The sequence below is a fragment of the Scyliorhinus torazame genome, unplaced genomic scaffold, assembly GCF_047496885.1.
Source record: "Scyliorhinus torazame isolate Kashiwa2021f unplaced genomic scaffold, sScyTor2.1 scaffold_729, whole genome shotgun sequence".
Taxonomy (NCBI): Eukaryota; Metazoa; Chordata; class Chondrichthyes; order Carcharhiniformes; family Scyliorhinidae; genus Scyliorhinus; species Scyliorhinus torazame.
In genome coordinates, this window is record NW_027308456.1 from 28596 (window position 1) to 49877 (window position 21282).

The window sequence follows — 21282 nt, forward strand, 5'->3', positions numbered from 1 at the left end:
CCCAAGCTGCTTTCTCAAACCTGGCTTTCTCCCTTCAAGCAGCTCACAGCAAACCAGAACTTCTCAAGCTGCTGTCTCAAACTGGCTTTCTACTTTTAAACTGCTCTCAGCAAAACCAGCCAGGCACTTTATAGCTGCTCTCAGCAAAACCAGCCAGGCACTTTTCAAACTGCAAAACCAAACTTCAAAATGGCTGAACTGAGCTGAGCTCCACCCACTCTATGACATCACTGTTTTCTTAAAGGTACATTGCTTAAACATCCATGTCTTAAGGTTATCTCACATGTCAAACAAATTGATGCACTATCAATTACGACGAGCTGAGAGTAGAATGTAATCAAGGCTTTATTACACAGAGGTGTGTGGCCTCCTACAGCAGCTTACGAAATGGCTGCTGTTCGGAGAGCACACACATTTATATTCTGCCTACTGGGCGGAGCCAGCAGGCAGGGATCTACCCCCTGTACCTGTAGTACAGGGGCCTAAGTTTGCAAACGACACAAAGGTTGGTGGAATTGCGGATAGCGATGAGGACTGTCAGAGGATACAGCAGGATTTAGATCGATTGGAGACTTGGGCGGAGAGATGGCAGATGGAGTTTAATCCGGACAAATGTGAGGTAATGCATTTTGGAAGGTCTAATGCAGGTAGGGAATATATAGTGAATGGTAGAACCCTCAGGAGTATTGAGAGTCAGAGAGATCTAGGTGTACAGGTCAACAGGTCACTGAAAGGGCAACACAGGTGGAGAAGATAATCAAGAAGGCATACGGCATGCTTGCCTTCATTGGCTGGGGCATTGCGTATAAGAATTGGCAAGTCATGTTGCAGCTGTATAGAACCTTAGTTAGGCCACACTTGGAGTATAGTGTTCAATTCTGGTCGCCACACTACCAGAAGGATGTGGAGGCTTTAGAGAGGGTGCAGAAGAGATTTACCAGGATGTTGCCTGGTATGGAGGGCATTAGCTATGAGCAGCGGTTGAATAAACTTGGTTTAATCTCACTGGAACGACGGAGGTTGAGGGGAGACCTGATAGAGGTCTACAAAATTATGAGGGGCATAGACAGAGTGGATAGTCAGAGGCTTTTCCCCGGGGTAGAGGGGTCAATTACTAGAGGGCATAGGTTTAAGGTGCGAGGGGCAAGGTTTAGAGGAGATGTGCGAGGCAGGTTTTTACACAGAGGGTAGTGGGTGCCTGGAACTCGCTGCCGGAGGTGGTGGTGGAAGCAGCGACGATAGTGACTTTTAAGGGGTATCTTGACAAACACATGAATAGGATGGGAATAGAGGGATTATAGACATAGACATAGAATTTACAGTGCAGAAGGAGGCCATTTGGCCCATCGAGTCTGCACCGGCTCTTGGAAAGAGCACCCTACCCAAGGTCCACACCTCCACCCTATCCCCATAACCCCACCTAATCCCCATAACCCAGTAACCCCACCCTACACCCTATATGGACCTCGTAAGTGCAGAAGATTTTAGTTTCGATGGGCAGCATGGTCGGCGCAGGCTTGGAGGACCGAAGGGCCTGTTCCTGTGCTGTACTTTTCTTTATTCTTTGACCTCTTGCTGATCACCCTCCCCTTTCAGAATGCCCTCGGGAGTAAACATACCATGGGGGCACGGTAGCACAGAGGTTAACACTGTTGTTTCACAGCGCCAGGGACCCAGGTTCGATTCCCGGCTTGTGTCACTGTCTGTGTGGAGTCTGCACCTTTTCCCTGTGTCTGCGCGGGTTTCCTCCGGGTGCTCCGGTAAATTGGACATTCTGAATTCTCCCTCTGTATACCCGAACAGGCGCTGGAGTGTGGCGACTGGGAGATTTTCACAGTACATAGAACATTACAGCGCAGAACAGGCCCTTCGGCCCTCGATGTTGCGCCGACCTATGAAACCACTCTCAAGCCCATCAACTCTATTCCCTTATCGTCCATATGTCTATCCAATGCCCTTAGTGTTGGTGAGTCCACTACTGTTGCAGGCAGGGCATTCCACGCCCTTACTACTCTCTGAGTAAAGAACCTACCTCTGACATCTGTCTTATATCTATCTCCCCTCAATGTAAAGCTATGTCCCCTCGTGCTAGACATCACCATCCGAGGAAAAAGGCTCTCACTGTCCACCATATCCAATCCTCTGATCATCTTGTATGCCTCAATTAAGTCACCTCTTAACCTTCTTCTCTCTAACGAAAACAGCCTCAAGTCCCTCGGCCTTTCCTCATAAGATCTTCCCTCCATACCAGGCAACATTCTGGTAAATCTCCTCTGCACCCTTTCCAATGCTTCCACATCCTTCCTATAATGCGACCAGAATTGCACGCAATACTCCAAATGCGGCCGCACCAGAGTTTTGTACAGCTGCAACATGACCTCATGGCTCTGAAACTCAATCCCTCTACCAATAAAAGCTAACACACTGTACGCCTTCTTAACAACCCTCTCAACATGGGTGGCAACTTTCAGGGATCTATGTACATGGACACCGAGATCTCTCTGTTCATCCACACTGCCAAGAATCTTACCATTAGCCCAGTACTCTGAATTCCTGTTATTCCTTCCAAAATGAATCACCTCACACTTTTCTGCATTAAACTCCATTTGCCACCTCTCAGCCCAGCGCTGCAGTTTATCTATGTCCCTCTGTAACTTGTAACATCCTTCCGCACTGTCCACAACTCCACCGACTTTAGTGTCATCTGCAAATTTACTCACCCATCCTTCTACGCCCTCCTTCAGGTCATTTATAACTTGTGACACTAATAAAGATTATTATTATGGAGTCATGCTCGCAGCCACAGAAATGCCCGTCTGTTCTCCTCAGTATTGAATCCCCACAGCTTTAGCTTGCTTTGTCCTTTTCCTCCCAGTCCTGTAGGCTGATGGGGTGGTAATTGGGCCGGGCGAGGAGGCACAAGACTCAGAAAAACACTGCAATTTTCAAATTGAAGTTATTCGCTATTAATGTGCAGCTAAACCATAGAAATGATCTGAAAAGTACAGAAAGGCAACATTTTTAGTTTTTATTCAGTTTAGTTTAATTTAATAAGGCATGGAATATTTCCGTAACAGCCTCCCCGAACAGGCGCCGGAATGTGGCGACTAGGGACTTTTCATTTGAAGCCCACTTGTGACAATAAGCGATTTTCATTTCATTTCATTTCATTTCATCTCTTCTCATTCTGCTCCACAAAGTTTAATTTGTGAATGTCCAGTTAAATAGAGTAACTTCAAACCTGTACGTTAGTATTTTTGTCCGGTGCAGATTTGATGTGTCTGTGGCATTCTATTTTCTTTTATATGAATTTAGAGTACCCAATTATTATTTTTTTTCCCAATTAAGGGGCAATTTAGCGTGGCCAACCCACCTAACCAGCACATCTTTGTGGGGTTGTGGGGGTGAAACCCACGCAGACAGGGGGAGAATGTGTAAAGTCCACATGGACAGTGACCCAGAGCCGGGATTCGAACCCGGGTCCTCAGCGCCGTAGTCCCAGTGCTAACCACGGCACCATGTGCCGCCCTGTGACATTCTATTGTAACACCAGAAATGGCTGGAGGATAATTCCAGAAAGATGGATTTTGGTCTATATTTGATAACTGAAAGCGTTTCAGTAAAACAATTTAATTTGATGCTGTATCACCTATAGGAACCCAATAAGAACTTAATTCCAGGAACCAATTTTTGCTCTTAAATAGAATCTCGACTGAAACAAAGTGATACATTCATGTCACTTATTCAGAAATTCAATTTTAAAAGCTTCAACTGGGCCAAAGGATGGTAAACTCGAGAAATGTTTGTGCAACAAGTCCAGAGCTTCCTTGTTTTGAGCATGTTGATATTTCTCCTTTCTCAGTTCAGCCTTCACTGTGTCCAGTTCTGCTTGTAGTTTCTTTAGTTCTAAGTTTGATTGTTCTTTTAATCTCTCCACCAAACAGTCCCTTTCGAACCGTTGTTGCCATGATAGCTGTTTGCAATCGGAGCTGAGTTTCTCCTTTTGCAGACGCAGATCCTGGGCTTCCAATTGGCTCTGCTGTAATTGAGAGCGCAGGTAACTTGTAGTCACAACTTTTTCCTGCACATCTTTTTTAAGACCTCGAATCTCCAAGTCTTTTCTGAAGCTTTCTTGCACAATGTGTCTGAGGTACAAGGTTTTGTTCTGTAATTCCAGTTTGGTCTTACTAAGTTCAGTCTCTTTTTTTTCCAGACACACTCTGAGGTTCTTGCTGCCTGCCTTCAGCTCCTCCGACTGCAAAGAGACAAGTGCTAGTTGTGCGTTTAAATTTTGTTGCGCAATGTCTTTTCTACACTTTGTTTCACATAAAACAGTTCTTTCCTCAGTGTTCCATAGATTCTGCTTTTCCAATCCATCAACACTATTCTCAGTACTTTTCTTTGAATTGTCTGATTTACACACAGCAGCATGACTGTGACCATCGCCCTGTGATTTCAGCTCTTTAATGGAAGTTTGAGAAGTTGCTTCTGATACAATCAGTCCTGACACAGAGACCTTTCTACTCGGCATCTGGTTTTGTTGAAAATTCTTCATTTTCTGCTGGTAAAGATTTTCAATTCTTTTGGCTTTCCTGCCTTCAAAGTGTTCCGAAATCAGCACCGGCTCCAAATTAACATTCACCCCAACAAGGTCCTTCACACTGAAATGTGGAGGGAATAACTCTTCAACCCAATGTATCTTTTCCATCTCTCGGAATTTCTATTAAACAAAAACAGCCAAATGTTATCATTCAGTACTTTAAAACGATCAATGCAGATTCTGTAGGTTGGTGAATTGCATCAACAGCCACATGGAAACGTGGGGCGGACATAGAACATAGAACGATACAGCGCAGTACAGGCCCTTCGGCCCACGATGTTGCACCGAAACAAAAGCCATCTAACCTACACTGTGCCATTATCATCCATATGTTTATCCAATAAACTTTTAAATGCCCTCAATGTTGGCGAGTTCACTACTGTAGCAGGTAGGGCATTCCACGGCCTCACTACTCTTTGCATAAAGAACCTACCTCTGACCTCTGTCCTACATCTATTACCCCTCAGTTTAAAGCTATGTCCCCTCGTGCTAGCCATTTCCATCCGCGGGAGAAGGCTCTCACTGTCCACCCTATCAAACCCCCTGATCATTTTGTATGCCTCTATTAAGTCTCCTCTTAACCTTCTTCTCTCCAACGAAAACAACCTCAAGTCCATCAGCCTTTCCTCATAAGATTTTCCCTCCATACCAGGAAACATCCTGGTAAATCTCCTCTGCACCCGCTCCAAAGCCTCCACGTCCTTCCTATAATGCGGTGACCAGAACTGCACGCAATACTCCAAATTCGGCCGTACCAGAGTTCTGTACAGCTGCAACATGACCTCCTGACTCCGGAACTCAATCCCTCTACCAATAAAGGCCAACACTCCATAGGCCTTCTTCACACCCCTATCAACCTGGGTGGCAACTTTCAGGGATCTATGTACATGGACACCTAGATCCCTCTGCTCATCCACACTTCCAAGAACTTTACCATTAGCCAAATATTCTGCATTCCTGTTATTCCTTCCAAAGTGAATCACCTCACACTTCTTTACATTAAACTCCATTTGCCACCTCTCAGCCCAGCTCTGCAGCTTATCTATATCCCTCTGTAACCTGCTACATCCTTCCACACTATCGACAACACCACCGACTTTAGTATCGTCTGCAAATTTACTCACCCACCCTTCTGCTCCTTCCTCTAGGTCATTTATAAAAATGACAAACAGCAACTGCCCCAGAACAGATCCTTGTGGTACTCCACTTGTAACTGAACTCCATTCTGAACAATTCCCATCAACCACCATCCTCTGTCTTCTTTCAGCTAGCCAATTTCTGATCCACATCTCTAAATCACCCTCAATCCCCAGCCTCCGTATTTTCTGCAATAGCCTACCATGGGGAACCTTATCAAACGCTGTGCTGAAATCCATATACACATCAACTGCTCTACCCTCGTCTACCTGTTCAGTCACCTTCTCAAAGAACTCGATAAGGTTTGTGAGGCATGACCTACCCTTCACAAAGCCATGCTGACTATCCCTGATCATATTTTTCAATTTTTGACTAAGTCTCAACTCAGGTGAGAGACGCGGTGTGTAACCCCCTCCTCAGGTGAGAGACGCGGTGTGTAACCCCCTCCTCAGGCGTGAGAGGCGGTGTGTAACCCTCTCCTCAGGTGAGAGACGCGGTGTGTAACCTGCTCCTCAGACATCAGAGGCGGTCTGTAACCCCCCTCCTCAGGTGGGAGACGCGGTGTGTAACCCCCTCCTCAGGTGAAAGCAGCGGTGTGTAACCTGCTCCTCAGGTGGGAGACGCGGTGTGTAACCCCCTCCTCAGGTTAGAGAGGCGCTGTGTAACCTGCTCCTCAGGTGGGAGACGCGGTGTGTAACCCCCTCTTCAGGTGAGAGGCGCGGTGTGTAACCTGCTCCTCAGGTGGGAGACGGGGTATGTAACCCTCTCCTCAGGTGGGAGACGCGGTGTGCAACCTGCTCCTCAGGTGAGAGCAGCGGTGTGTAACCTGCTCCTCAGGTGGGAGACGCGGTGTGTAACCTGCTCCTCAGGTGGGAGACGGGGTGTGTAACCTGCTCCTCAGGTGGGAGCAGCGGTGTGTAACCTGCTCCTCAGGTGAGAGCAGCGGTGTGTAACCTGCTCCTCAGGTGGGAGACGGGGTGTGTAACCTGCTCCTCAGGTGGGAGACGCGGTGTGTAACCTGTTCCTCAAGTGGGAGAGGCGGTGTGTAACCCCCTCTTCAGGTGGGAGACACGGTGTGTAACCTGCTCCTCAGGTGACAGCAGCGGTGTGTAACCCTCTCCTCAGGTGGGAGACGCGGTGTGTAACCCCCTCTTCAGGTGGGAGACACGGTGTGTAACCTGCTCCTCAGGTGACAGCAGCGGTGTGTAACCCCCTCTTCAGGTGGGAGACACGGTGTGTAACCTGCTCCTCAGGTGACAGCAGCGGTGTGTAACCCCCTCCTCAGGTGGGAGACGCGGTGTGTAACCCCCTCCTCAGGTGGGAGACGCGGTGTGTAATCGCCTCTTCAGGTGAGAGACGCGGTGTGTAACCCCTCCTCAGGTGGGAAACACGGTGTGTAAACCCCCTCCTCAGGTGGGAGACGCGGTGCATAACCCATTCCTCAGGTGAGAGACGCTGTGTGTAACCCCCTCCTCAGGTGAGAGCAGCGGTGTGTAACCTGCTCCTCAGGTGTGAGACGCGGTGTGTAACCTGCTCCTCAGGTGGGAGACGCGGTGTGTAACCCCCTCCTCAGGTGAGAGCAGCGGTGTGTAACCCCCTCCTCAGGTGAGAGCAGCAGTGTGTAACCTGCTCCTCAGGTGTGAGACGCGGTGTGTAACCTGCTCCTCAGGTGAGAGACGCGGTGTGTAACACCCTCCTCAGGTGAGAGACGCGGTGTGTAACCCCCTCCTCAGGTGAGAGACGTGGTGCGTAACCTGCTCCTCAGGTGAGAGCAGCGGTGCGCAACCCACTCCTCAGGTGAGAGCAGCGGTATGTAACCTGCTCCTCAGGTGAGCGACACAGTGTGTAACCTGCTCCTCAGGTGAGAGATGCGGTGTGTAACCTGCTCCTCAGGTGAGAGCAGCGGTGTGTAACCCCCTCCTCAGGTGAGAGACGCGGTGTGTAACCCCCTCCTCAGGCGACAGACGCGGTGTGTAACCCCCTCAGGTGAAAGACGCGGTGTGTAACCCCCTCCTCAGGTGAGAGACGCGGTGCGTAACCCCCTCTTCAGATGAGAGACGCGGCGTGTAACCCCCTCTTCAGGTGAGAGCAGCGGTGCGCAACCCACTCCTCAGGTGAGAGCAGCGGTGTGTAACCTGCTCCTCAGGTGAGAGCAGCGGTGTGTAACCTGCTCCTCAGGTGGGAGACACGGTGTGTAACCTGCTCCTCAGGTGAGAGCAGCGGTGTGTAACCCCCTCCTCAGGTGGGAGCAGCGGTGTTTAACCCCCTCCTCAGGTGGGTGACGCGGTGTGTAACCCCCTCCTCAGGTGGGAGAGGCGGTGTGTAACCTGCTCCTCAGGTGAGAGCAGCGGTGTGTAACCCCCTCCTCAGGTGGGAGACGTGGTGTGTAACCCCCTCTTCAGGTGAGAGGCACGGTGCATATCCCATTCCTCAGGTGGGAAACGCGATGTGTAAGCCCCTCCTCAGGTGGGAGAGGCGGTGTGTAACCCCCTCCTCAGGTGGGAAACGCGGTGTGTAACCCCCTCCTCAGGTGGGAGACGCGGTGTGTAACCTGCTCCTCAGGTGGCAGACGCGGTGTGTAACCCGCTCCTCAGGTGTGAGAGGCGGTGTGTAACCCCCTCTTCAGGTGGGAGGCGCGGTGTGTAACCCTCTCCTCAGGTGGGAGACGCGGTGTGTAACCCCCTCTTCAGGTGGGAGGCGCGGTGTGTAACCCTCTCCTCAGGTGGGAGACACGGTGTGTAACCTGCTCCTCAGGTGACAGCAGCGGTGTGTAACCCCCTCTTCAGGTGGGAGACACGGTGTGTAACCTGCTCCTCAGGTGACAGCAGCGGTTTGTAACTCCCTCCTCAGGTGGGAGACGCAGTGTGTAACCCCCTCCTCAGGTGGGAGACGCGGTGTGTAATCCCCTCTTCAGGTGAGAGACGCGGTGTGTAACCCCTCCTCAGGTGGGAAACACGGTGTGTAAACCTCCTCCTCAGGTGGGAGACGTGGTGCATAACCCATTCCTCAGGTGAGAGACGCTGTGTGTAACCCCCTCCTCAGGTGAGAGAGGCGGTGTGTAACCTGCTCCTCAGGTGGGAGAGACGGTGTGTAGCCTGCTCCTCAGGTGAGAGCAGCGGTGTGTAACCCCCTCCTCAGGTGGGAGACGTGGTGTGTAACCCCCTCTTCAGGTGAGAGACACGGTGCATAACCCATTCCTCAGGTGGGAAACGCGATGTGTAACCCCCTCCTCAGGTGGGAGAGGCGGTGTGTGACCCCCTCCTCAGGTGGGAAACGCGGTGTGTAACCCCCTCCTCAGGTGGGAAACGCGGTGTGTAACCCCCTCCTCAGGTGGGAGAGGCGCGGTGTGTAACCCTCTCCTCAGATGGGAGACGCGGTGTGTAACCCTCTCCTCAGGTGGGAGACACGGTGTGTAACCTGCTCCTCAGGTGACAGCAGCGGTGTGTAACCCCCTCCTCAGGTGGGAAACGCGGTGTGTAATCCCCTCCTCAGGTGAGAGTCGCTGTGTGTAACCCCCTCCTCAGGTGAGAGCTGCGGTGTGTAACTCCCTCCTCAGGTGAGAGCAGCGGTGTGTAACCTGCTCCTCAGGTGTGAGATGCGGTGTGTAACCTGCTCCTCAGGTGTGAGATGCGGTGTGTAACCTGCTCCTCAGGTTAGAGACGCGGTGTGTAACACCCTCCTCAGGTGAGAGACGCGGTGTGTAACCCCCTCCTCAGGTGAGAGACGCGGTGCGTAACCTGCTCCTCAGGTGAGAGCAGCGGTGCGCATCCCACTCCTCAGGTGAGAGCAGCGGTGTGTAACCTGCTCCTCAGGTGAGCGACACAGTGTGTAACCCCCTCCTCAGGTGAAAGACGCGGTGTGTAATCCCCTCCTCAGGCGACAGACGCGGTGTGTAACCCCCTCAGGTGAAAGACGCGGTGTGTAACCCCCTCCTCAGGTGAGAGACGCGGTGTGTAACTCCCTCCTCAGGTGAGAGCAGCGGTGTGTAACCTGCTCCTCAGGTGTGAGATGCGGTGTGTAACCTGCTCCTCAGGTGTGAGATGCGGTGTGTAACCTGCTCCTCAGGTTAGAGACGCGGTGTGTAACACCCTCCTCAGGTGAGAGACGCGGTGTGTAACCCCCTCTTCAGGTGAGAGACGCGGCGTGTAACCCCCTCTTCAGGTGAGAGCAGCGGTGCGTAACCCACTCCTCAGGTGAGAGCAGCGGTGTGTAACCTGCTCCTCAGGTGAGAGCAGCGGTGTGTAACCTGCTCCTCAGGTGGGAGACGCGGTGTGTAATGTGCTCCTCAGGTGGGAGACGGGGTGTGTAACCTGCTCCTCAGGTGGGAGACGCGGTGTGTAACCTGCTCCTCAGGTGGGAGACGCGGTGTGTAACCTGCTCCTCAGGTGAGAGACGCGGTGTGTAACCTGCTCCTCAGGTGGGAGATGCGGTGTGTAACCTGCTCCTCAGGTGAGAGCAGCGGTGTGTAACCTGCTCCTCGGGTGGGAGATGCGGTATGTAACCCCCTCCTCAGGTGAGAGACGCGGTGTGTAACCTGCTCCTCAGGTGAGAGCAGCGGTGTGTAACCCCCTCCTCAGGCGAGAGACGCGGTGTGTAACCCCCTCTTCAGGTGAGAGCAGCGGTGCGTAACCCGCTCCTCAGGTGAGAGCAGCGGTGTGTAACCTGTTCCTCGGGTGGGAGATGCGGTGTGTAACCTGCTCCTCAGGTGAGAGACGCGGTATGTAACCCCCTCCTCAGGTGAGAGACGCGGCGCGTAACCCCCTCTTCAGGTGAGAGACGCGGCGTGTAACCCCCTCTTCAGGTGAGAGCAGCGGTGCGTAACCTGCTCCTCAGGTGAGAGCAGCGGTGTGTAACCTGCTCCTCAGGTGGGAGACGCGGTGTGTAACCTGCTCCTCAGGTGGGAGACGCGGTGTGTAACCTGCTCCTCAGGTGGGAGACGCGGTGTGTAACCTGCTCCTCAGGTGAGAGACGCGGTGTGTAACCTGCTCCTCAGGTGAGAGCAGCGGTGTGTAACCCCCTCCTCAGGTAGGAAACGCGGTGTGTAACCCCCTCCTCAGGTGGGAGACGCGGTATGTAACCCGCTCCTCAGGTGTGAGAGGCGGTGTGTAACCCCCTCTTCAGGTGGGAGGCGCGGTGTGTAACCCTCTCCTCAGGTGGGAGAGGCGGTGTGTAACCCCCTCCTCAGGTGGGAGAGGCGGTGTGTAACCTGCTCCTCAGGTGAGAGCAGCGGCGTGTAACCTCCTCCTCAGGTAGGAAACGCGGTGTGTAACCCCCTCCTCAGGTGGGAGACGCGGTGTGTAACCTGCTCCTCAGGTGGGAGACGCGGTATGTAACCCGCTCCTCAGGTGTGAGAGGCGGTGTGAAACCCCCTCTTCAGGTGGGAGGCGCGGTGTGTAACCCTCTCCTCAGGTGGGAGAGGCAGTGTGTAACCCTCTCCTGAGGTGGGAGACGCGGTGTGTAACCTGCTCCTCAGGTGACAGCAGCGGTGTGTAACCCCCTCCTCAGGTGGGAGACGCGGTGTGTAACCCCCTCCTCAGGTGGGAGACGCGGTGTGTAATCCCCTCTTCAGGTGAGAGACGCGGTGTGTAACCCCTCCTCAGGTGGGAAACACGGTGTGTAAACCCCCTCCTCAGGTGGGAGATGTGGTGCATAACCCATTCCTCAGATGAGAGACGCTGTATGTAACCCCCTCCTCAGGTGAGAGCAGCGGTGTGTAACCTGCTCCTCAGGTGTGAGACGCGGTGTGTAACCTGCCCCTCAGGTGGGAGACGTGGTGCATAACCCATTCCTCAGGTGAGAGACGCTGTGTGTAACCCCCTCCTCAGGTGAGAGAGGCGGTGTGTAACCTGCTCCTCAGGTGGGAGAGGCGGTGTTTAACCTGCTCCTCAGGTGAGAGCAGCGGTGTGTAACCCCCTCCTCAGGTGGGAGACGTGGTGTGTAACCCCCTCTTCAGGTGAGAGACACGGTGCATAACCCATTCCTCAGGTGGGAAACGCGATGTGTAACCCCCTCCTCAGGTGGGAGAGGCGGTGTGTGACCCCCTCCTCAGGTGGGAAACGCGGTGTGTAACCCCCTCCTCAGGTGGGAAACGCGGTGTGTAACCCCCTCCTCAGGTGGGAGAGGCGCGGTGTGTAACCCTCTCCTCAGATGGGAGACGCGGTGTGTAACCCCCTCTTCAGGTGGGAGGCGCGGTGTGTAACCCTCTCCTCAGGTGGGAGACACGGTGTGTAACCTGCTCCTCAGGTGACAGCAGCGGTGTGTAACCCCCTCCTCAGGTGGGAAACGCGGTGTGTAATCCCCTCCTCAGGTGGGAGACGCGGTGTGTAACCCCTCCTCAGGTGAGAGTCGCTGTATGTAACCCCCTCCTCAGGTGAGAGCTGCGGTGTGTAACTCCCTCCTCAGGTGAGAGCAGCGGTGTGTAACCTGCTCCTCAGGTGTGAGATGCGGTGTGTAACCTGCTCCTCAGGTGTGAGATGCGGTGTGTAACCTGCTCCTCAGGTGAGAGACGCGGTGTGTAACCCCCTCCTCAGGTGAGAGACGCGGTGCGTAACCTGCTCCTCAGGTGAGAGCAGCGGTGCGCATCCCACTCCTCAGGTGAGAGCAGCGGTGTGTAACCTGCTCCTCAGGTGAGCGACACAGTGTGTAACCCCCTCCTCAGGTGAAAGACGCGGTGTGTAATCCCCTCCTCAGGCGACAGACGCGGTGTGTAACCCCCTCAGGTGAAAGACGCGGTGTGTAACCCCCTCCTCAGGTGAGAGACGCGGTGTGTAACCCCCTCTTCAGGTGAGAGCAGCGGTGCGTAACCCCCTCTTCAGGTGAGAGACGCGGCGTGTAACCTGCTCCTCAGGTGTGAGATGCGGTGTGTAACCTGCTCCTCAGGTTAGAGACGCGGTGTGTAACACCCTCCTCAGGTGAGAGACGCGGTGTGTAACCCCCTCCTCAGGTGAGAGACGCGGTGCGTAACCTGCTCCTCAGGTGAGAGCAGCGGTGCGCATCCCACTCCTCAGGTGAGAGCAGCGGTGTGTAACCTGCTCCTCAGGTGAGCGACACAGTGTGTAACCCCCTCCTCAGGTGAAAGACGCGGTGTGTAATCCCCTCCTCAGGCGACAGACGCGGTGTGTAACCCCCTCAGGTGAAAGACGCGGTGTGTAACCCCCTCCTCAGGCGAGAGACGCGGTGTGTAACCCCCTCTTCAGGTGAGAGCAGCGGTGCGTAACCCCCTCTTCAGGTGAGAGACGCGGCGTGTAACCCCCTCTTCAGGTGAGAGCAGCGGTGCGTAACCCACTCCTCAGGTGAGAGCAGCGGTGTGTAACCTGCTCCTCAGGTGAGAGCAGCGGTGTGTAACCTGCTCCTCAGGTGGGAGACGCGGTGTGTAATGTGCTCCTCAGGTGGGAGACGGGGTGTGTAACCTGCTCCTCAGGTGGGAGACGCGGTGTGTAACCTGCTCCTCAGGTGGGAGACGCGGTGTGTAACCTGCTCCTCAGGTGAGAGACGCGGTGTGTAACCTGCTCCTCAGGTGGGAGATGCGGTGTGTAACCTGCTCCTCAGGTGAGAGCAGCGGTGTGTAACCTGCTCCTCGGGTGGGAGATGCGGTATGTAACCCCCTCCTCAGGTGAGAGACGCGGTGTGTAACCTGCTCCTCAGGTGAGAGCAGCGGTGTGTAACCCCCTCCTCAGGCGAGAGACGCGGTGTGTAACCCCCTCTTCAGGTGAGAGCAGCGGTGCGTAACCCGCTCCTCAGGTGAGAGCAGCGGTGTGTAACCTGTTCCTCGGGTGGGAGATGCGGTGTGTAACCTGCTCCTCAGGTGAGAGACGCGGTATGTAACCCCCTCCTCAGGTGAGAGACGCGGCGCGTAACCCCCTCTTCAGGTGAGAGACGCGGCGTGTAACCCCCTCTTCAGGTGAGAGCAGCGGTGCGTAACCTGCTCCTCAGGTGAGAGCAGCGGTGTGTAACCTGCTCCTCAGGTGGGAGACGCGGTGTGTAACCTGCTCCTCAGGTGGGAGACGCGGTGTGTAACCTGCTCCTCAGGTGGGAGACGCGGTGTGTAACCTGCTCCTCAGGTGAGAGACGCGGTGTGTAACCTGCTCCTCAGGTGAGAGCAGCGGTGTGTAACCCCCTCCTCAGGTAGGAAACGCGGTGTGTAACCCCCTCCTCAGGTGGGAGACGCGGTATGTAACCCGCTCCTCAGGTGTGAGAGGCGGTGTGTAACCCCCTCTTCAGGTGGGAGGCGCGGTGTGTAACCCTCTCCTCAGGTGGGAGAGGCGGTGTGTAACCCCCTCCTCAGGTGGGAGAGGCGGTGTGTAACCTGCTCCTCAGGTGAGAGCAGCGGCGTGTAACCTCCTCCTCAGGTAGGAAACGCGGTGTGTAACCCCCTCCTCAGGTGGGAGACGCGGTGTGTAACCTGCTCCTCAGGTGGGAGACGCGGTATGTAACCCGCTCCTCAGGTGTGAGAGGCGGTGTGAAACCCCCTCTTCAGGTGGGAGGCGCGGTGTGTAACCCTCTCCTCAGGTGGGAGAGGCAGTGTGTAACCCTCTCCTGAGGTGGGAGACGCGGTGTGTAACCTGCTCCTCAGGTGACAGCAGCGGTGTGTAACCCCCTCCTCAGGTGGGAGACGCGGTGTGTAACCCCCTCCTCAGGTGGGAGACGCGGTGTGTAATCCCCTCTTCAGGTGAGAGACGCGGTGTGTAACCCCTCCTCAGGTGGGAAACACGGTGTGTAAACCCCCTCCTCAGGTGGGAGATGTGGTGCATAACCCATTCCTCAGATGAGAGACGCTGTATGTAACCCCCTCCTCAGGTGAGAGCAGCGGTGTGTAACCTGCTCCTCAGGTGTGAGACGCGGTGTGTAACCTGCCCCTCAGGTGGGAGACGTGGTGCATAACCCATTCCTCAGGTGAGAGACGCTGTGTGTAACCCCCTCCTCAGGTGAGAGAGGCGGTGTGTAACCTGCTCCTCAGGTGGGAGAGGCGGTGTTTAACCTGCTCCTCAGGTGAGAGCAGCGGTGTGTAACCCCCTCCTCAGGTGGGAGACGTGGTGTGTAACCCCCTCTTCAGGTGAGAGACACGGTGCATAACCCATTCCTCAGGTGGGAAACGCGATGTGTAACCCCCTCCTCAGGTGGGAGAGGCGGTGTGTGACCCCCTCCTCAGGTGGGAAACGCGGTGTGTAACCCCCTCCTCAGGTGGGAAACGCGGTGTGTAACCCCCTCCTCAGGTGGGAGAGGCGCGGTGTGTAACCCTCTCCTCAGATGGGAGACGCGGTGTGTAACCCCCTCTTCAGGTGGGAGGCGCGGTGTGTAACCCTCTCCTCAGGTGGGAGACACGGTGTGTAACCTGCTCCTCAGGTGACAGCAGCGGTGTGTAACCCCCTCCTCAGGTGGGAAACGCGGTGTGTAATCCCCTCCTCAGGTGGGAGACGCGGTGTGTAACCCCTCCTCAGGTGAGAGTCGCTGTATGTAACCCCCTCCTCAGGTGAGAGCTGCGGTGTGTAACTCCCTCCTCAGGTGAGAGCAGCGGTGTGTAACCTGCTCCTCAGGTGTGAGATGCGGTGTGTAACCTGCTCCTCAGGTGTGAGATGCGGTGTGTAACCTGCTCCTCAGGTGAGAGACGCGGTGTGTAACCCCCTCCTCAGGTGAGAGACGCGGTGCGTAACCTGCTCCTCAGGTGAGAGCAGCGGTGCGCATCCCACTCCTCAGGTGAGAGCAGCGGTGTGTAACCTGCTCCTCAGGTGAGCGACACAGTGTGTAACCCCCTCCTCAGGTGAAAGACGCGGTGTGTAATCCCCTCCTCAGGCGACAGACGCGGTGTGTAACCCCCTCAGGTGAAAGACGCGGTGTGTAACCCCCTCCTCAGGTGAGAGACGCGGTGTGTAACCCCCTCTTCAGGTGAGAGCAGCGGTGCGTAACCCCCTCTTCAGGTGAGAGACGCGGCGTGTAACCCCCTCTTCAGGTGAGAGCAGCGGTGCGTAACCCACTCCTCAGGTGAGAGCAGCGGTGTGTAACCTGCTCCTCAGGTGAGAGCAGCGGTGTGTAACCTGCTCCTCAGGTGGGAGACGCGGTGTGTAATGTGCTCCTCAGGTGGGAGACGGGGTGTGTAACCTGCTCCTCAGGTGGGAGACGCGGTGTGTAACCTGCTCCTCAGGTGGGAGACGCGGTGTGTAACCTGCTCCTCAGGTGAGAGACGCGGTGTGTAACCTGCTCCTCAGGTGGGAGATGCGGTGTGTAACCTGCTCCTCAGGTGAGAGCAGCGGTGCGTAACCTGCTCCTCAGGTGAGAGCAGCGGTGTGTAACCTGCTCCTCAGGTGGGAGACGCGGTGTGTAACCTGCTCCTCAGGTGGGAGACGCGGTGTGTAACCTGCTCCTCAGGTGGGAGACGCGGTGTGTAACCTGCTCCTCAGGTGAGAGACGCGGTGTGTAACCTGCTCCTCAGGTGAGAGCAGCGGTGTGTAACCCCCTCCTCAGGTAGGAAACGCGGTGTGTAACCCCCTCCTCAGGTGGGAGACGTGGTATGTAACCCGCTCCTCAGGTGTGAGAGGCGGTGTGTAACCCCCTCTTCAGGTGGGAGGCGCGGTGTGTAACCCTCTCCTCAGGTGGGAGAGGCGGTGTGTAACCCCCTCCTCAGGTGGGAGAGGCGGTGTGTAACCTGCTCCTCAGGTGAGAGCAGCGGCGTGTAACCTCCTCCTCAGGTAGGAAACGCGGTGTGTAACCCCCTCCTCAGGTGGGAGACGCGGTGTGTAACCTGCTCCTCAGGTGGGAGACGCGGTATGTAACCCGCTCCTCAGGTGTGAGAGGCGGTGTGTAACCCCCTCTTCAGGTGGGAGGCGCGGTGTGTAACCCTCTCCTCAGGTGGGAGAGGCAGTGTGTAACCCTCTCCTGAGGTGGGAGACGCGGTGTGTAACCTGCTCCTCAGGTGACAGCAGCGGTGTGTAACCCCCTCCTCAGGTGGGAGACGCGGTGTGTAACCCCCTCCTCAGGTGGGAGACGCGGTGTGTAATCCCCTCTTCAGGTGAGAGACGCGGTGTGTAACCCCTCCTCAGGTGGGAAACACGGTGTGTAAACCCCCTCCTCAGGTGGGAGATGTGGTGCATAACCCATTCCTCAGATGAGAGACGCTGTATGTAACCCCCTCCTCAGGTGAGAGCAGCGGTGTGTAACCTGCTCCTCAGGTGTGAGACGCGGTGTGTAACCTGCTCCTCAGGTGGGAGACGCGGTGTGTAACCCCCTCCGCAGGTGAGAGCAGCGGTGTGTAACTCCCTCCTCAGGTGAGAGCAGCAGTGTGTAACCTGCTCCTCAGGTGTGAGACACGGTGTGTAACACCCTCCTCAGGTGAGAGACGCGGTGTGTAACCTGCTCCTCAGGTGAGAGCAGCGGTATGTAACCCCCTCCTCAGGTGAGAGACGCGGTGTGTAACCCCCTCCTCAGGCGAGAGACGCGGTGCGTAACCTGCTCCTCAGGTGAGAGCAGCGGTGCGCAACCCACTCCTCAGGTGAGAGCAGCGGTGTGTAACCTGCTCCTCAGGTGAGCGACACAGTGTGTAACCTGCTCCTCAGGTGAGAGATGCGGTGTGTAACCTGCTCCTCAGGTGTGAGCAGCGGTGTGTAACCCCCTCCTCAGGTGAGAGACGCGGTGTGTAACCCCCTCCTCAGGCGACAGACGCGGTGTAACCCCCTCAGGTGAAAGACGCGGAGTGTAACCCCCTCCTCAGGTGAGAGACGCGGTGTGTAACCCCCTCTTCAGGTGAGAGCAGCGGTGCGTGACCCCCTCTTCTGGTGAGAGACGCGGCGTGTAACCCCCTCCTCAGGTGAGAGCAGCGGTGTGTAACCTGCTCCTCAGGTGGGAGACGCGGTGTGTAACCCCCTCCTCAGGTGAGAGCAGCGGTGTGTAACCTGCTCCTCAGGTGGGAGACGCGGTATGTAACCCGCTCCTCAGGTGTGAGAGGCGGTGTGTAACCCCCTCTTCAGGTGGGAGGCGCGGTGTGTAACCCCCTCCTCAGGTGGGAGAGGCGGTGTGTAACCTGCTCCTCAGGTGAGAGCAGCGGCGTGTAACCCCCTCCTCAGGTAGGAAACGCGGTGTGTAACCCCCTCCTCAGGTGGGAGACGCGGTGTGTAACCTGCTCCTCAGGTGGGAGACGCGGTATGTAACCCGCTCCTCAGGTGTGAGAGGCGGTGTGTAACCCCCTCTTCAGGTGGGAGGCGCGGTGTGTAACCCTCTCCTCAGGTGGGAGAGGCAGTGTGTAACCCTCTCCTCAGGTGGGAGACGCGGTGTGTAACCCCCTCTTCAGGTGGGAGGCGCGGTGTGTAACCCTCTCCTCAGGTGGGAGACACGGTGTGTAACCTGCTCCTCAGGTGACAGCAGCGGTGTGTAACCCCCTCCTCAGGTGGGAGACGCGGTGTGTAACCCCCTCCTCAGGTGGGAGACACGGTGCATAACCCTTTCCTCAGGTGGGAAACGCGATGTGTAACCCCCTCCTCAGGTGGGAGAGGCGGTGTGTGACCCCCTCCTCAGGTGAGAGCAGCGGTGTGTAACCCCCTCCTCAGGTGGGAGACGTGGTGTGTAACCCCCTCTTCAGGTGAGAGACACGGTGCATAACCCATTCCTCAGGTGGGAAACGCGATGTGTAACCCCCTCCTCAGGTGGGAGAGGCGGTGTGTGACCCCCTCCTCAGGTGGGAAACGCGGTGTGTAACCCCCTCCTCAGGTGGGAAACGCGGTGTGTAACCCCCTCCTCAGGTGGGAGAGGCGCGGTGTGTAACCCTCTCCTCAGATGGGAGACGCGGTGTGTAACCCCCTCTTCAGGTGGGAGGCGCGGTGTGTAACCCTCTCCTCAGGTGGGAGACACGGTGTGTAACCTGCTCCTCAGGTGACAGCAGCGGTGTGTAACCCCCTCCTCAGGTGGGAAACGCGGTGTGTAATCCCCTCCTCAGGTGGGAGACGCGGTGTGTAACCCCTCCTCAGGTGAGAGTCGCTGTGTGTAACCCCCTCCTCAGGTGAGAGCTGCGGTGTGTAACTCCCTCCTCAGGTGAGAGCAGCGGTGTGTAACCTGCTCCTCAGGTGTGAGATGCGGTGTGTAACCTGCTCCTCAGGTGTGAGATGCGGTGTGTAACCTGCTCCTCAGGTTAGAGACGCGGTGTGTAACACCCTCCTCAGGTGAGAGACGCGGTGTGTAACCCCCTCCTCAGGTGAGAGACGCGGTGCGTAACCTGCTCCTCAGGTGAGAGCAGCGGTGCGCATCCCACTCCTCAGGTGAGAGCAGCGGTGTGTAACCTGCTCCTCAGGTGAGCGACACAGTGTGTAACCCCCTCCTCAGGTGAAAGACGCGGTGTGTAATCCCCTCCTCAGGCGACAGACGCGGTGTGTAACCCCCTCAGGTGAAAGACGCGGTGTGTAACCCCCTCCTCAGGTGAGAGACGCGGTGTGTAACCCCCTCTTCAGGTGAGAGCAGCGGTGCGTAACCCCCTCTTCAGGTGAGAGACGCGGCGTGTAACCCCCTCTTCAGGTGAGAGCAGCGGTGCGTAACCCACTCCTCAGGTGAGAGCAGCGGTGTGTAACCTGCTCCTCAGGTGAGAGCAGCGGTGTGTAACCTGCTCCTCAGGTGGGAGACGCGGTGTGTAATGTGCTCCTCAGGTGGGAGACGGGGTGTGTAACCTGCTCCTCAGGTGGGAGACGCGGTGTGTAACCTGCTCCTCAGGTGGGAGACGCGGTGTGTAACCTGCTCCTCAGGTGAGAGACGCGGTGTGTAACCTGCTCCTCAGGTGGGAGATGCGGTGTGTAACCTGCTCCTCAGGTGAGAGCAGCGGTGTGTAACCTGCTCCTCGGGTGGGAGATGCGGTATGTAACCCCCTCCTCAGGTGAGAGACGCGGTGTGTAACCTGCTCCTCAGGTGAGAGCAGCGGTGTGTAACCCCCTCCTCAGGCGAGAGACGCGGTGTGTAACCCCCTCTTCAGGTGAGAGCAGCGGTGCGTAACCCGCTCCTCAGGTGAGAGCAGCGGTGTGTAACCTGTTCCTCGGGTGGGAGATGCGGTGTGTAACCTGCTCCTCAGGTGAGAGACGCGGTATGTAACCCCCTCCTCAGGTGAGAGACGCGGCGCGTAACCCCCTCTTCAGGTGAGAGACGCGGCGTGTAACCCCCTCTTCAGGTGAGAGCAGCGGTGCGTAACCTGCTCCTCAGGTGAGAGCAGCGGTGTGTAACCTGCTCCTCAGGTGGGAGACGCGGTGTGTAACCTGCTCCTCAGGTGGGAGACGCGGTGTGTAACCTGCTCCTCAGGTGGGAGACGCGGTGTGTAACCTGCTCCTCAGGTGAGAGACGCGGTGTGTAACCTGCTCCTCAGGTGAGAGCAGCGGTGTGTAACCCCCTCCTCAGGTAGGAAACGCGGTGTGTAACCCCCTCCTCAGGTGGGAGACGCGGTATGTAACCCGCTCCTCAGGTGTGAGAGGCGGTGTGTAACCCCCTCTTCAGGTGGGAGGCGCGGTGTGTAACCCTCTCCTCAGGTGGGAGAGGCGGTGTGTAACCCCCTCCTCAGGTGGGAGAGGCGGTGTGTAACCTGCTCCTCAGGTGAGAGCAGCGGCGTGTAACCTCCTCCTCAGGTAGGAAACGCGGTGTGTAACCCCCTCCTCAGGTGGGAGACGCGGTGTGTAACCTGCTCCTCAGGTGGGAGACGCGGTATGTAACCCGCTCCTCAGGTGTGAGAGGCGGTGTGAAACCCCCTCTTCAGGTGGGAGGCGCGGTGTGTAACCCTCTCCTCAGGTGGGAGAGGCAGTGTGTAACCCTCTCCTGAGGTGGGAGACGCGGTGTGTAACCTGCTCCTCAGGTGACAGCAGCGGTGTGTAACCCCCTCCTCAGGTGGGAGACGCGGTGTGTAACCCCCTCCTCAGGTGGGAGACGCGGTGTGTAATCCCCTCTTCAGGTGAGAGACGCGGTGTGTAACCCCTCCTCAGGTGGGAAACACGGTGTGTAAACCCCCTCCTCAGGTGGGAGATGTGGTGCATAACCCATTCCTCAGATGAGAGACGCTGTATGTAACCCCCTCCTCAGGTGAGAGCAGCGGTGTGTAACCTGCTCCTCAGGTGTGAGACGCGGTGTGTAACCTGCCCCTCAGGTGGGAGACGTGGTGCATAACCCATTCCTCAGGTGAGAGACGCTGTGTGTAACCCCCTCCTCAGGTGAGAGAGGCGGTGTGTAACCTGCTCCTCAGGTGGGAGAGGCGGTGTTTAACCTGCTCCTCAGGTGAGAGCAGCGGTGTGTAACCCCCTCCTCAGGTGGGAGACGTGGTGTGTAACCCCCTCTTCAGGTGAGAGACACGGTGCATAACCCATTCCTCAGGTGGGAAACGCGATGTGTAACCCCCTCCTCAGGTGGGAGAGGCGGTGTGTGACCCCCTCCTCAGGTGGGAAACGCGGTGTGTAACCCCCTCCTCAGGTGGGAAACGCGGTGTGTAACCCCCTCCTCAGGTGGGAGAGGCGCGGTGTGTAACCCTCTCCTCAGATGGGAGACGCGGTGTGTAACCCCCTCTTCAGGTGGGAGGCGCGGTGTGTAACCCTCTCCTCAGGTGG

The 21282-nt window shown here is 56.4% G+C and overlaps 1 protein-coding gene across 3 annotated transcripts in view; it reads right to left on the bottom strand.

The window, feature by feature from the left end:
• Positions 1 to 3014: 3014 nt before the first annotated feature.
• Positions 3015 to 21282, bottom strand: part of LOC140406629 (coiled-coil domain-containing protein 160 homolog) — a 33127-nt gene continuing 14859 nt past the window's right edge. For all 3 annotated transcript variants that reach the window (XM_072494631.1, XM_072494629.1, XM_072494630.1), the window contains exon 2: positions 3015 to 4720. In XM_072494631.1, the coding sequence (XP_072350732.1) occupies positions 3737 to 4708 (972 nt within the window). In that variant the 5' untranslated portion in view covers positions 4709 to 4720 and the 3' untranslated portion in view covers positions 3015 to 3736. The remainder of the gene's footprint in view (positions 4721 to 21282) is intronic.